Raw genomic sequence first — 12,128 nt, 5'->3', positions numbered from 1 at the left:
TTTTGCGCTGTTTCGTTTATATTTGGCCGACCAAACGCCTCAGTAAGCGTAGACTGTCTGGACGAACGCTCTGCTGCACCTCCACACTGGGGCTGTGGCGTTCGGCTTAGAAACAAAAATCGCTTTTGTGCATTCCTTCATATTAACGTTGCTTGCTAACTTGCTGCTAGCACTCTCTCTGTGTATCCACTCACGCGTAGCCCCGTCTCCGTGTACTGGGACAATGTACATGAATGGCTGACAGGAGGGTTCACGCTCTCTGTTCACTCCACTATAGAACCCTTGCGCACAGACACGTACTTATGTATGTATGTATGTATGTATGTATGTATGTATGTATAGTACTTTATTAATCCCACAACAGGGAAATTCACTTGTTACAGCAGCAAGCAAGATACGCAAGTAAAGAATACATCGTGACACATGGTTCAAGTGGTGCAGGTGTTGTAGAGCCCGACAGCGGTCGGTATGAAGGACCTGCAGAACCTCTCCTTCTTACACCATGGGTGTAACAGTCTGCTGCTGAGGGAGCTGCTCAGGGAACCCAGATTGTCATGTAAGGGATGAGAGGTGTTGTCCATGATGGATGTCAGCTTTGCCAACATCCTTCTCTCCCCCACTTCCTCTTACATGCAGTGTCAAACCTCCTGTCATCCAGCCTGTGTGGTAAAGAGAGACGAGGAAAACAAAAACGCATACATGCACATTTCAATTTATCGAAGCCGTTTTTTAAAATCATTTTTATCGATTATCGTGACAGGCCTACTCTTATCAAATAACATTTAGTTTCACTCGGGGCTCAGTGATGGTCTGTTTTTTTTATCAAACCATCTTTTTCGTGAAGTCAATTCATCTGACTTTATTAGCTCTTGTGTGCTTTCTCCAAAACAATAATACTAGCTGTAGGTGTTACGTGACTTTACAGATGTCATTATTATATAGGTTGAACAGTTTTGGTCCCATTATTGACCCCTAGTGTACACCGCATGATATATTTAAGCATATGTATATTCTCCTAGCTTCACATATTGCTTCCTGTTTGCTAAGTAGCTTTTTACCCAGTTCAAAACTAACCCTCTGATTCCATACCTTTTCTATTTTTTTAATTAGGATTTTGTGATTGTGTAAAAAGCTTGTTGGCCTTCTTTGGAGAAGAAGATACAGTCATGGATAAAATGATTTGACCACCACACACGCGTCTTTCTCTTTTCTGTGCCTTCTGGAGATAGATTTCTTTACAGATTTCAATCGTTATTTATTCTGAAATGTTATCATTTGCAAATGACATGTTCTTTACTACTTTGTAGTTCAGATGTTTGTCCACGTGCACAACCTCTGCTCCTCCACTTTTGTTATTCCTGTTGATTGTAATTAATTTTATATCCTTCCAGCTCAAAATCCATGCCCTTTTCAGAATGAATCCCAGTTTGACATTGCAATTACTCTGAAGGGTTCCTGAATTTGCCTCAAGTATTGTCTGTTATTTGCGTACATGCTTCTGCTGTTTAAAATTCAAGATTCAAGAGTTTTATTGTCATGTGCATGGTAAAACAGCAGTTATACCATGCAATGAAAATCTTATTCTGTTTATGTCGATAATTGACAACTTATTGTCGACATTAAAGCTATTATTGTATTGTTCCTCCGTGTAGTAACAGTAGTCATTTCTTATATGGGGGGGAGTATGTGTCCGGATCTACATATATCTTTTTTCAATTCCAGTTGTTTGTGGTCTGGAAAGCAAAAGGTTTCCAGTTCTGTGTGGTCTTGTCCTGCAAACCTTTGTGTTGTCGTGCCTTTTAAATGTAAATAAATGGGTTCAGTCCCTTGTGACATGATGATGTCAAATGATAATGCATGTAATTCTTCCTTCTGCATTGTTCTTGTTTGTGAGTTGTGTTCCTTTTCCTTGTTGTCTTGGTGATATGAGCTTTAGTATTTTTCCCGGGCCTTGATGTCTTTAACAAGCACTCTGGCCTCCGGTCCTCAATTTAGCTTGATGTAGATTTTGCAGTTGGCACTCCAAGTGCCCTGAATCTTTGCCTGCTTTAAGTCACATGCTTTTTTGGCGATGTCAGCATTGCGTCTTGTCAGACGCTCATTCATGTATATGTTTGTTCCTGTCAGCTTCTTTCGCTGTTTCAGTAGTGGGGTTTTGATTTTCCTGTTGGTGATTCATCAAGCAGTTATATGCTGATCTCCACATGGGTCAACGGCTGAGACAGCATAAATGGCTCCCCGTCTTTCTGCTTTTTGGGTGGCCCCATGGCTGTTACCAGCTCTGTTGGTGGTAGCATTCTTTCCAGGGATGGCCTTTACGGGGTATCCGGACCAGAGGACCTGAATCAAATTGTTTTTTTTTCCTCTGCATTATTGCTAAGCGATTTTATTTTGACAAGTTCATACCTCTCACCAGTCACAGTTGAAGTCAGAGATGTTAGCCTACTATTCTAATGATCACGAGGGGTGGTCAGGAAGACGTCAAAATAATTCAAAACTCTGGTGGCAAAAGCGGAGCTCTTGCCATAAACGTCCTTTCCGGTCAACAGGAAGGTATTTTTTTATACAGTATATGTTTATTTGTGTCTAAATAAAACATTTTAATAAAAAAAAACATCTTTACCACAAAAAAACATCTGCGGTCCCTTCGGCAACGCTTGGGCAAACGGCCATCAAATCAAAATAAAAGCACGCCAGTACTACATGCACAGTTAAACCGCAAATTCAGTCCACACCTTTCATCCGAAAACTGGCTTGCTACTTTGACTTTGCAGCATGTTATTTAGAGCAGCCCTTTCTCGTTTGAAATAGTAAATATTTCACCCAAATTCACCTGCTGTTTTACTGTTCGCACATACTCTGGAAGCTAGTCCACCTTAAAAGAACCACTTTTTTATTTTTTATTATTTTGTTGTAATTTGGTTTGGTGAGTGGATGTGGCACTGCCTGTTCGTTTGGCCATAATATGTGGTTAGCAGGCAACATTTAGTTCTCTTAACTCTGCTGCACCAGTAGCTATACGGCAACTTCCAAAACAGCGGTATGTACTACGTAACATGCTGTTATTGAATTGGCTGGCTGCATAAGTAAATGCATACCAACAGGAGCTTAACATTGTCTGCACAGTGTTCCTCATTGTTATAGGTTGTTGCCACTTGTCGCCTGTTACTCACGGAATTATTGCAAAATGGTACAGAATAAACTATTTACAGTTCAGGTTAGATTTTATTTATACCATCACCCCATGTTGCAGCATGATAATGCAAATGGTAGGCACACAGGATACTAAGTGAGTGTTTTAATAGTAGTTTTAGATCAGTGGTTCTTAAATGGGCGTGCATGAAGGCACACCAGGGGGCAATTGTAATATATAGTACTGTATGTACTAGGACAGTGGAGAAGATAAGTATTTGACCCCCTGTTCATTTTGTAAGTTTACCCCCTTACAAAGCGCTCTCTCTCTCTCTCTCAATCTCGATCGCTCTTTTTCATACATATACTAGGATTGTCAAAAATAACGCGTTAACGGCAGTGACTAATTAAATTAAATTTAATCTTTTTGTGTAGTTAACGCATGTGCACCAAAACAAGCACGCCTCTGTTATGACGGCAGACGGAGGTACAGTGCAGCGTCACCACACAGTCACACAGAGTCTGACGCTCTTTTATAACTTCATTCTGACCTGAACACATCAACAGCAGTACAATTCCACCACCATATACTGCAGGGGTCACCAACCCGTCGATCGCGAGCTACTGGTCGATCTTTAAAGACTTTGTCAGTCGATCATGAGAATATTGGGTGGGGAATTTATTATTACATTAGTGCTCTCTCCTACCGGAGAATGACCAACAGGCATGCATTTTGACCACTGAACATGCCCGTACGCCTCATCGTCCTCCAGGCATGTAACCCACAAGCTCCCGCCAGGAAACCAGTCAACAAAAAACGACCGGAGGTGTCAGCGCACATACACTGGATTGCCTCGCCGCAAAAGCATGTAGCGGTTAAGTGAGTGAGAGAGACGGAGAGAGAGTGTGTGTGTGTGAGTGACAGAGCACAGTGATGTGCCTGTGAACACATCAGTAGTTCATGGTAGTTGCACATTAATATCAATATCTGCCTTTGTTACCTCAAAATTAAGGCACAACTATAACTCCATTGATGTTCATCTCCAATAAAATCTTTGAGCTGCGTCTCATTAGGGCTGTGTTACTTTGACCAGTCTCTCTCACCATTGCTCGCCCATGACACTGAGCCAACAAGCAGAGATGTAGTTTGCTCATAAAATTTTCATTGTATCACTGCAGAAACAAAATTAAATTAAATTAAAAACAGCAGGAAAAAAATGGTAAAAATAGAGCAAAAGGCACAATGAGAAAAAGCTGAAATATTGACACAAACACCCAATAACACAAAGCTTTGTATTGAAGACAAAGCTTTAGATATGTATTACTCTTTACTTTACGTTCTACAAAAAATATATATATTTTTTTATTTTTATTTATAATTTATTATTGTTGGTTTCTTCCTGCCCACCTGTCGTCTGTTGTCTAACAGCATGTGAAATTGTCAGTCTGTGTTGCTTCCTAAATGGACAGTTTGATTTCCCAGAAGTGTGATTGACATTGTTTATAATCCTGTCATTTATCTTTCTGTTAATTAAAAACAGTAAAAATGGGCATATTTCAGACATTGTTGCTAATGGTGATTAATCATGATTAATTCATTTAAAAACTGAAGCAACACCACCATGCAGATATGTCCACAGTGTACCGTGGTGAAGTAAGTTTCACGTTGGATATTCGGCTCTGTAGCTACAGTGGTAGTTCCCCATCACTGTGCCCGGACTGCTGTGTCATGGTGCTGGGAGCTCACACGGGAAGTGCCGAGAATTTGTTAAAGAAAAATGTCATATTTTGAATCGCACCACAAATTGATTTGTAATTTCACAACAAAAGTAGACATGCTTTACATGTAACATTTCAATGTCCAAATATAGACACTTTTTTACAACATAGCCGTGCTAGTGCAAAATAAAAACATGAACAGGCTTAATTTATGGTTTGGTAAGCTTCCTCACTCTATAAACGTCAGAGTGATAGGGATAGTACACATTGTTAGAACTACAATTTCAAATACTAAAGTGAAGTTGAAGACAGCAAAGGGTACCTTTGATCTGAGCCATGCACAAACATACAGATATATATATATATATATATATATATATATATATATATATATATATTACCCCCTCACTCGTGTGTGTTAATAATTGTCAAAGTATAATGTAACACAACTATTATGATTTTGGCTCAACTATGCAACAGGTTATTGTCTACCTGGGGAAACTACTTTTAGCGCACACGTTCCATTTTATTGTATGGCTTAATATGAAATGACAGAGAATATTTATCATCTTGGAAATTTAGATGTTTCCATGCACCTTGTACCTTGACATCTGTTAATCATGTGGTTGCAGGGCAAAGCCTGGGCTACGGCTTTGTCAACTATGTGGATCCCAAAGATGCAGAGAAAGCCATCAACACTTTAAATGGCTTGAGACTTCAGACCAAAACCATTAAGGTAAGAAGGATCCTGTCGTCATTCCTGACCAGCCAGCTGCACAAGTCGAAGATATGGTAGTCGACAGCGTAATGAGAGCCTATTGTTAATCTGGGCACACGCCTTGGGCCTCAAGTATAACTGTTACTATGGTTTCGTGTGTGTTTAGCGGGAGGTGGCGATTATTAGTATTCATCAGGGCGCCTGTGTTTGCGTCATAAGGTGTGGGCCTGTTGTGATATATTTAATCAATTTTAATGAAACCTGACGCTGACGCCGTCGATCTACCTCCAATATTGTGGCACATCATGCGTCCAATGGCTGCTCTGTCAGATGTGTAAATAAACCCTCGTAAGGTAGACGAATGCATTAGCGTCAAGTCATGTGTGAAGGTGAGACTCGGGAGGGGGATGAGCAGGAGCTATATAGCATCCTAGATTCTTGCACAAGTCCTCCAAGTAACATTTTCATCAGGCTACGCTCACACTTGTCATGTTTGCTTCGGTTAAAATGAAGTCCAATTTGTTTGTTCTGCTGGTACTTGTTTGGTCAAGTGTGAAAGCAGAGGCTGCTTGAGAAGTGGATCTCTGTTTCCAAGTGATGTATGGTGCAGTTTGGTTCACTTGAGCTCATGTAAACGCTCCACGGACCAAAGACCACAGACCCATGTTCGAAATGACAGCAAAAAGCATGCAGAAATGAGAAATATGTACAGTAAGAGAAAATGCTTTGGAAGTGCTTTCTGCGCTCTCGCTCTTTACTGTGCAGCCTTTGGTCCTATGACAAAAATACTAACGTAATCAGGGTTCTGTCCATACCTTGGTTTTAAGGTCATCTTTTGGTCAATTTTGGGTTCAGTAAGGCAACAAAATGCAACACATAGCTTTAATGATTTTTAAAATGACATTCTGGGCTGCACTGACGTAGATATAAATACTTCCTGTCCCTCACTCAGTGTGTACCGTGTGGGAACTCTGTTCAGCCTCTGTACTGTACCGAAAAATGTGATTTACAAATACATGTACCCTTACACCCATATCAACTACACACATACATGTGTATTTCAATGAAAGTCAAATGCTCTATCCTCTCTTCACAGGTTTCCTACGCACGTCCAAGCTCGGCCTCCATCCGTGATGCAAATTTGTATGTCAGTGGCTTGCCAAAGACCATGACTCAGAAAGAACTGGAGCAGCTCTTCACTCAGTACGGCCGAATCATTACCTCACGCATCCTGGTGGACCAGGTGACCGGTGAGTTGGAGGCTACAGCTGTGACCTTTCCTATCATTATATTATATACTTTGAAAAGTAGAAAAAATAAAAATTTGTCTTAGGCCTCCTCAACAGGGGGCGACAAAATATGCATCCGGGGAATGGGAACATGATAGCAAAATGCAATTTTCCACCCGAGGTGTTCATAAATATGCATCTGGTGATGGGTAGAATATATAAGAATGGGCGGGGGGGGGTTCATGATATCTGCAGCGAGACTCGTTTTGTGGCAAGAAATGAAAAGCATTGAGAGATTTCCCAGCTGTCTTGTGAAGAACCTCCTAATAAACTGAATCTTTCATCAAGGCCGCACCCCACGACAGTCTCACACATCATACCAGTCGCACAACACTTGTTCAGAATCTCAGGAGACTTTTTAAAATGAGACACCAAAAGTCAGTCATTTCTGCTAGCACACTTCCCAATCGGTTATTCTTTCATTCCACATAATCAGAGTCCTCACATATTACGATTTTTGATCGTAAATATGTTTAACATTTGTTGTCAAGTCCAGACTGTATTTCAAACAAATCGAACCACAAGATAAATGCTCAGGTGCCACTGGAAATTATCCAATTTCTCTTAATTCGTCCAAAAATGATTTACGACAAATAATTAATCTTCATCTGTCTATGCTGGCAATGTACTGTATTGTGACTGAGAGAAGAATTAAAATGCTCTTCCACTGGATGGCAGAAGGTAGAGATTTTTCTAAACTAAATAATGTGCCTTGTCTCAATAATTGTTGGGGAACACTGGTCCAAATCTCACACACGTTTTTTTTCCCCCATTTTTTAGCTGATTAAATCATTTATAAAAAAATTAAATAAATTGTACGTTGTTCTTCTCAGGTCTTTCCAGAGGGGTCGGCTTCATCCGTTTTGACCGACGAGTGGAGGCCGAGGAGGCCATAAAGGGCCTCAATTGCCAGAAGCCGCCCGGCGCCACCGAGCCTATTACAGTGAAGTTCGCCAACAACCCCAGCCAGAAGACCAGCCAGGCACTGCTCTCCCAGCTGTACCAGTCGCCCAATCGAAGGTACCCAGGACCGCTCGCACAGCAAGCACGCTTCAGGTAATAGACATGCAACTAAAAAAAATAAACAAAACAATGAATTCATAACAAAATGATGGCATAGCAGCAATATGATCATTTTTAACCTCCATGTTGACGTAGAAGTCTTTTTCTGGATTGATGCTTTCTGAATGACAGTTATTCCATTGTATTGACATTAAAATGCACTTATTTTTGTCTGGTGTCTATAGGCTGGATAATCTGTTGAACATGGCTTATGGTGTGAAAAGGTATGTCCATTTTACATCTTCCTTAGTATTGCAGTAAAAATGTATTTCTTTTTTCAAGTTTTTACTTTCCAGTACAATATACAGTCATCTTTTGTTTTGTCAATTGGTTCCAGGCTCGACCGTGATAAGTGAATTTCTGCAAAGTTGGATTCAGTATTAATAAATTGAATATTTTTGCAGTTATGGCATAGAAAACTTGTTTACTATCTTCTAAATATGTTTCAAATTATTAGAGCCCACTAGACATTAAATGGCCATATAGTCACCTTTACATTTATATTACCCAATATAGTTGTGATATATTGTAATCAGTAATCAGAAAATAAGGCATATTAGATGCTAGTAAGATAACAGACTCATACATTCACGGTTTCCTTTTTTTCCTTTGGACAGCGTACTTCCTGCGGTGACTATTGTCTCATCAATGTATTGTAATGGTGGCGTTAAATGGCTTTACACTCATGACCCAGTATAGTAAGAGAGACATAAGAGTAAATAAGTCATTGAAGACATAAATAAAACTGTTTGTGTGTGTCACAGTAAATGTGTTCCCTTGCGCAGTGGTCTCCAACCTTTTTTGACCCACGGACCGGCTTGTGTTCCCACAAATCTCCCGCGGGCAGGGGTTCGTACATTATAGCGATCTAATTTATCTTATTTATTATGTATTGTGTAAATCTAAGACATGAATAACATCACATTAAAAGCACAAAATGAATGCCGATCCACCACTTCAAGCCTGGAGTTTTTCCCAGAGATTATTACATGGCTGTTTGACGTGTGTGGTAAAAGGCAGTGAGACAAATGTGCACATTAGCACTCAATAAGTCATCAAAACTTACCTTTATGCATTCCCACATAGCATCAGCATTTGAGACCAAATATGAGGTGAAAGAAAAATGATAAAAATACAGCAGTAGTCGAGAGAAAGTTAGCACACGCACAATGGACATGCGTCAAGTGAGACTGATGTAACAGAGAATCCGGCCACTTTTCAAAATAAAACACCATGGAAATTATTTTTTTCTTTCTGTGCGACTCGGTACCAAATGACCCACGGCCTGGGGGTTAGGGATCACTGCCCTAGCGTACCTCAATAGCGAGTGGAAAAATGTGTAGGATAAGTGACGTCGTAGGTTCCCCTTTTGAGTTTTAGCTTGTCATGGGTTATGGCCCTAACAGTAGCTCGTGTTATTAGGATTATTATGATGATGATGTGCCTCTTGTAAGACAATTTAAACCTTTTCTGGCGATCATATCTGACTCTAGTCTCACCGAGCACAGATACCTAGTGGCTAATGTAGATTACAGTACTACATTCATGATTAGAATTCTTCTTCTGCCTGTTGTATTGGATTTTAGTTCATTGTTAGTTGATTTAGCCATTTTTATGCTTAAATGCTTAATTTAAGCCATGAATAAGTACAATTATCTTCAATATGCATATTTTTTACTAATGGGTCATATTCAACCACGAAACAGTGAGGATTTATTTTGTGAAAAAACGCAATAGAGTGAGGGCGCCATGTGCAAACGGCGATTTAGCGAGGTAAGACTGTGTGTGTGTGTGTGTGTGTGTGTGTGTGTGTGTGTGTGTATGTATGTATGTATATTAACATGATCATCCTTACCTTTCCACTTATAGTAAGTAATGTGGTGTCCATTTGAACTTTACTTTACATCACAAAATTATTTAGTGAAAAAAAAAAATCATCCAGGGTCTCATCTATAAAAGTGTGTGTGGAATTCTGACAAAGTCTGTATGTCAGAAACCCAAAATGTGTGTACGGACAAAAATATCGTGACTTATAAAAAGTGACAGACACACACACACACACGGTTGAAAAATGGCAAGAGTCTACATTTTGATTTTAAGGAGGTTCTAAATACAGCTTCAAAATGCAAAAAGCAGAAAAGGAGTGAGATAACATTTTAAGCAGTTTATTGCAAACAACCATTAAACTGAAATAGGCTGTTCATCAGCTGATCAAAGTTTCAGACCATAGCTCAAAAAACCCAAAACCTTCCTAAAATAGAAATACATCTTTCCAAAAAGGACTAAGGTAATGAGTAGATATGTCATTTTTGTTAATCGCCTCAAAAATGGGTTTGTCCATGCTTGATGCCAGTGTTTCCAGGAGGCTAGTGGGAATGTTGCTATATCAATATGGCTTCAAAGAGGGCATCCACTGTCTGCGACAGATGTCCATTTTTGTAAACTTCCCTTGCCATCCATCCCCAAATGTTCTCAGTTGGATTTAGATCAGGGGAACACACAGGATGGTCCAAAAGAGTGACGTTATTCCTTGGGAAGAAGTCCTTTGTCAGGCAGGCACTGTGAACTGCAGCGTTGTCATGTTTTTCAGCCCAGTCATTACCACACAGACACCAGGGCCTTCAGTCCTGAGGGATGCGCCCTGCAACGTCTCCACACAGCCACCTACCGTTTGACGCCCCTGCACAACCTGAAGCTTCATTGTACCATTAAGGGGGGAAAAAGCACCTCAGATCATGATGCTTCAATGTCCCATGTTTGGTTCTCGTGCAAATTACAAACGAGCAATTTTTTTGGCATTGAAGGAGATGAGGTCTTAGATGCTTTTTGTTCTTAAAAGCCTTTTCTCGCAGATGTCCTCTGGCTCAGGGTTGGTGAAAAGTTTAATTTTAATTATGCAGCTCAGCAATCCGACCGCGGTCAAAGTGAGAAAGCCTTTTTGCCTTTGCCATCAAGAGATCATGACAGTGTGAATACCCGACAGAAAATTACATTAAATCCACCTTTTTGCCAATATTTTAACATTCGAACTCCCAAGGCAGTCATTTTGACTGTTTTCAAAATTTGCAATGTCATAACTGGGTTAAAAAAAAAACTATGTACCCATAGGACCCTGACTTTTCCTAAATGTGTGTGTATTTTATTCTAACATTGTTTTATCATTAAAATTTCAAAACACAAAAGAGTTCTGAGTATTACTACCTCGAATGACCATAGCAGTCAAATTGACTGCCTGATTTTTACAGGGGGTGTCATATTTCACTATTTGCTACATTTTTCCCGCCCTTCCTCCTGCTCTATTGGCTGTTTGTTTTTTATGCTCTGTGATGCTAAAACCTAGCTGTAGCGTCACTCTAAACCCAAGAGAGACAAAAATGACAAGTAGAAAGAAGGTGACAGCTATGGAGGCTTTAGCCTTGCTTCAGAGAAAATGGTTGCAGTTCGAGTTTGCATGTGTAATTGCAGAGAAGTTATGTTGTGTCAATTCAATCAAACACTCAATAACTATAGTTTTCATTTAGTGTTCTGATGTGTTTTTTACCTATTCCACCAATTTATTTTTAGATCTTTTTAATGATAATCCAAATTATATACAAAGAGTCAAAATGACTGCTATGGTCATTCTAGTAGTTGCAGAATTCTGGTACACCGAGTGTTAAAGGCTGTGGTCTTAAATAGGGAGAAATACTGTAGGGAGATTAAAACGTGACATGATTTTTTGTTTTGTGAAAAGCTGTATCAAGAGAACAATTCAGCCTGAAGTCTGAAGTCTGAGACTAAACTATGGCATCACTACCAAGAATGATAACACACAAAATGGTAGTGGTGGTGCGCGAGGCAGGATTGGAACTGCACATTGAGTGCTTTACGCACACTATAAACCTGGCAACCCTACCTACCTTTGTGTTCCCATAGTCAGCAAGTGAGATGTGGATGTTTTTTGTGTTTTATTTTCATGGAGTTGAACAGCTGCCGCCATGTTAATGTCGAAGTAGAAGCAGTAGTAATTCTACCTTTGATGAAACTTACTTAAGATTTGTCAGATCAGAACTAGTTGATATTTCAGACTTGTCTGCACCTTTTTAAAGATGAGATTTTATCATTACTTTTAAGAAAAGTGCAATGAAAAAATATTTTAAAATGCATGACAATATATTTCACACTGTGTACTGTATGCTACCAGCCTCGCCTCCACCCACTGAGACAAA

General features: G+C 39.8%; 1 protein-coding gene across 6 annotated transcripts in view; it reads left to right on the top strand.

Annotated features, from left to right (window-relative positions):
• The window catches only part of elavl2 (ELAV like neuron-specific RNA binding protein 2), a 72,459-nt gene that overhangs the window by 38,097 nt on the left and 22,234 nt on the right, over positions 1-12,128 (top strand). For 5 of the 6 annotated variants that reach the window (XM_054800125.1, XM_054800123.1, XM_054800126.1 and 2 more), the window contains 4 exons: positions 5,484-5,587; positions 6,666-6,819; positions 7,692-7,914; positions 8,106-8,144. In XM_054800125.1, the coding sequence (XP_054656100.1) occupies positions 5,484-5,587; positions 6,666-6,819; positions 7,692-7,914; positions 8,106-8,144 (520 nt within the window). The remainder of the gene's footprint in view (positions 1-5,483; positions 5,588-6,665; positions 6,820-7,691; positions 7,915-8,105; positions 8,145-12,128) is intronic. The other variant, XM_054800127.1, reaches the window with a different exon arrangement.

The sequence above is a fragment of the Dunckerocampus dactyliophorus genome, chromosome 15 (assembly GCF_027744805.1).
Source record: "Dunckerocampus dactyliophorus isolate RoL2022-P2 chromosome 15, RoL_Ddac_1.1, whole genome shotgun sequence".
Classification (NCBI taxonomy): domain Eukaryota; kingdom Metazoa; phylum Chordata; class Actinopteri; order Syngnathiformes; family Syngnathidae; genus Dunckerocampus; species Dunckerocampus dactyliophorus.
This window is presented reverse-complemented; position numbering and strand designations above follow the sequence as displayed.